This window comes from Triticum aestivum, chromosome 5B (assembly GCF_018294505.1).
Source record: "Triticum aestivum cultivar Chinese Spring chromosome 5B, IWGSC CS RefSeq v2.1, whole genome shotgun sequence".
Taxonomy (NCBI): Eukaryota; Viridiplantae; Streptophyta; class Magnoliopsida; order Poales; family Poaceae; genus Triticum; species Triticum aestivum.
The window spans coordinates 35,949,283-35,953,285 of record NC_057807.1 but is presented as its reverse complement, the minus strand read 5'-3'; the positions used below and the strand labels follow the sequence as shown (position 1 = coordinate 35,953,285).

General features: G+C 50.2%; 1 protein-coding gene across 1 annotated transcript in view; it reads right to left on the bottom strand.

Moving 5' to 3' along the window:
- Positions 1–3,223, bottom strand: part of LOC123114593 (tRNA 2'-phosphotransferase 1) — a 6,102-nt gene extending 2,879 nt beyond the window's left edge. Inside the window, exon 1 of the mRNA XM_044536085.1 lies at positions 2,968–3,223. Coding sequence (XP_044392020.1) covers positions 2,968–3,223 — 256 coding nt within the window. The remainder of the gene's footprint in view (positions 1–2,967) is intronic.
- Positions 3,224–4,003: the final 780 nt, after the last annotated feature.

Below are 4,003 nucleotides of genomic sequence, written 5' to 3'. Positions count from 1 at the left end.
GCAGGCGGCGGCGGTAGACGACGCGACCGGCGTGCGCGGTGACGGACGGCATTTTCCTATTTGACGCATTGGGCGCCGAATCGCACAGAAGCGAAACGGGCCAGCCCATTTAGGTGCACATAGGTTCCCGGCCATGGGAACCTTCTGGAAGTTTCTGGTCCGGTTTTTACTGGGTTTTTTCCTGCCGTTTCTTTTATCGTTTTATTTTCAAAAAAACATTCGGGTTTTAAAAAATTGTTCGCAATTAAAAACGAAGTTTAGAAAAATATCATATTTCAAATATTGCTTCGAATTTCAAAAAATGTTCTTGTTTTAAAAAAATAAAAAATGCTCAGGAATTTTAAAACATGATTGCGTTTCCAAAAATTGTTCAGTATTAAAAGAACGTCCTCGAAACTAGTACACATATTTGAAAAAGTGTTCAGTAATTTTCAATCACGTTGTAAAAAGAATGTGTTTTCAAAAGTTGTGTACACAAAATGCTATTGTAACGGCCGACTCTCTACAATAAATCACCTTGCTAGGATCAGACTAGCTGCATGGGTGGCTGTAGTGGGGACGCCCTGTGCGTCCGGCCGACTATTTGACGCAACCCATCACGGCTGCACAAAACAGTGGAGATGCAGGCCGATGGGCTAGGCCTGATCGCTGTCTAGGCTGTGTTAGGTAGCTTGAAGATGTTAAAACATGGAACGTTGTACTCCCTCCGTTCACTTTTTATAAGTCATTTTAGAAAACCAAAAATGGGCTGCTTTGTATGTTGTCTGGAATGTCTTCAAGGCCTTATAAAAGTGAACAGAGGGAGTAGTACATAAGTTCACACCGAGACTCAATGTATACTTTCAAAAAGTAAAAGGAAGAGTTATAGAAGTGAATGGTAACCAAACTGATGTTCATTGCACAATTTATCTCTCTTACTAGCTACTTCCTCCATTCCTAGTTATAATACGTTTTGATAGTTCAAATTTGAACTACCAAAACGCTTTATATTTGGGAACGGAGGGAGTAATTGCATGTGCGTTGCAATTGGGGCATACATATTCTAGTGATTGAACACCAATCGTGTCTGGCATAAATCTTAAATTCAACATATTCTAGATTTTGAGAAGATTTTGGCACCAATCGTCGCCACGGCCGTCACGGAGCAAGACAGAGCTATTGGGAGGGCCCCAAAATGGCTTGGGGAGCAGCATGGTGAGGCTTGGAGAGAAAGAACGAGCCCGGGTGGCTGGAATTTAAGGCGAGGCCGACGGGAAGCTTCGGCCATGAGGAGGACATGGGAGCTCCTTGAGCTTAACAAAGAGGGCAGGGGGTTGGTAGAAAGTGCAGGAGGCCGATGGTGAGGAGAGACGCGGCCGGGAGCGGCTTAAATAGCTAGGCCGAGATGCCCGTGTCTGGAAGTCGTCGCGGACGTGTGGGTGATTCTCTTTGCGTGGCCGGGCACGCGCGGCCATTGAGGCGACGAGAGAGGGCAGAGGGGATGCACACACGGTGCCAGGGGACACGCGAGTGCAGAAGGGGCGAGCATAGGGGGCGGTGGGCCACTTCGGGCAAACAGTGTCGCGGTCGGGACTACCATGGCGCGAGGAGGGAGAAAGAGGAGGGGAGCGGGGTCCAGAGGGTGTGCGTCGATGGAGGAGAGGTTGGGTAGCTCTGTGGACATGGTGTGGTGGCGAGAGCGCGACGTTTGGGCGGTGGTCGAGGGCCCCAATGCCCAGAGCACGCTTTTGGCATGCCAGACCGCGTGGTCACCGCGTGCATGGTGACTCATGGTGGCCAACCATGTCCAGGGTGTAGTCCACTCCAACTGGGCCCTCTCTGATGTGATGGCTCGACTAAAGCAACTTTGTGCTGATGGGATGCATCAGCTAAAGTTTCTTGTAGTAAAGTTGGACTAGATGCTCTGGTAAAATGGGATGGTTACTTAGAGCAAATGGTTGTCACATAGACTAGAGGTAGGAAGGACTACAAGCTGGAGAAACTTGAAGCCATAAGTTTGATCATAGTTACTTCACAACTGTAGATTTGGTCCAGAAACTAGGATTTGAAGTTGCACTTATATGAAGTGTTGGATTGGGTTGAAATTTGGTGGACGATGATTTGAGCATATTGAGGCATTGTAAAAATTTCATGTCATTTGGACATGCCAAAATGATACTTCGTTCATAGTGGTCCTCTCTTGACAGAAACTTTCGGAATTTGTTGAGGAAGATTGGCTAGGCAAATGCAGCTGAATTTTGGCATGTGGCAATTTTTTTATATTAAAGAGCACTCAAAAAGTTTTAGGGCAATCAAGAAAAGATAAATAACACTTCCTTCACAAAGTGCCATTGTGGACAGAATGGAAAATGAATATTCCTGAATTATTTTTGAACTAGGCAAAGAAGGGTTTTGACATATTTGTGGAAGATATAATCCAAAGAATTTATGAGAATTTTGTGGGAATTTTTGGAATAACAGAAACATAGGTTGCTTAACAACCTAGGTCAAACAGGATTATTCCTTTAATAAAAAAGAAATATTCTCAAGAAATAAAGATTGGGGTTGGGCTAGAATGGAAATGACATGATCTTGAGAAAGATTTGGGAATGAGGAACCACTTGAGAGCAGAAGGAATGATGATCTTCTCAGGCTTCAAGTCCACAGAACCACTCCGAAACAGAAAACGGAGCAAAAACCAAAGAAATAAAAAAAGCCAAAAATTGGGGTGTTACAGATTTAGCAGAACTTTCCACTCACTTATTTGAGGACATATAATAGATGATTTTTTTTGAAAGATCCAGCAAAATGCTGGCTTGATTCAGATTTAGCAGAAAGCAGCGGAAGAACAACATGGTGAAGATCCGAAGATCAAAAGAGAAAGAAAAAACTGCAGCCATAACACCCACCACAAACAACACGACTACACAACCGAAGCACATATCCTAAGCTAAGCATCACCGCCGCGTCGCGAACAACGCCGATCACCTCCGAAGACAGCAGCAGCTCCAACTACAACTTCCCTTGCCAACGCGCCATCCACCCAGAAAGCAGGGGGTGGATAGCAGGACTTGGTCGATCCCAGGAAGAGCTTCGTCTTGGACTCATCGGTGAATTCGTACATTGCACCTGGAGCTTCACCTTGGACAGCGGCGAGCACCGGAGGAGCGCCGCAAAGAGCTTCCAGGAAATGTCTCCAAACGTGATGCTCCCAACAGAGGAACGATGTCAAACGCGCCGCCATCACGCCGATCCAACGGACCTAGGATTTCGCCCGGAGACAAACCATCATTCGAGCACGAGGAAGATGCCGACACACCTCAGTTGACGCCTCCAAGGAGGAAAATGACACCCACAGGCGCCATCGCCACCGATCTCTGGTCGTGCAGGACTTTCGTCTGTATCGCCGCACACCTTCGCTCATGCCCACAGAAGCTCGTCCATGCAGTCTCGTACCGCCACCGCCGCAGAACCTAGTCATAGAAGCCATGGAGTCATGGTCCACCCCGCCAACGGCGAGCCTACAGTGACCAGATCAGTCCCTGCATCCCGCATCTATCACGGTCGGAGCCGCCTGCTCCAGCATCACAGGACCAACGCGCAGGGCCGGCGCGCGTCCAACACACCACGGATCTGGCCGGGTTCGTCCAGATCCGGCCGCCACACGCCGGAGGGCGCCGCCCCGCCAGCCCGTGCCGAATCCGAGGACTCGCGCCCGCCCGACCCTTCTCCCCTGCCGCAGCGCAGACCTCGAGCCCGCTCGGCGGAGGCCTTCCACAGATCCCGCTGAAGGCACGCGCGCTCCAGCCCGCGCTCGCGCCCGGTGCGACTTTCCGCGCCCTCCGCCCTTCCGCTCGACGCGCCGCCGCCAGCCCCGCCTCGCTCACCAGCACTCCCGCGCCAGAGGAGCTCCTCCATCACAACCACACCGCAGATCTGCGCCCTGCGACCCGCAAGGCCGCGTTGCCGCGCGCCCGCGTCAGATCCGCACCCAGCGCCTCGCGCGCCTGCGCCACCGCGCGCC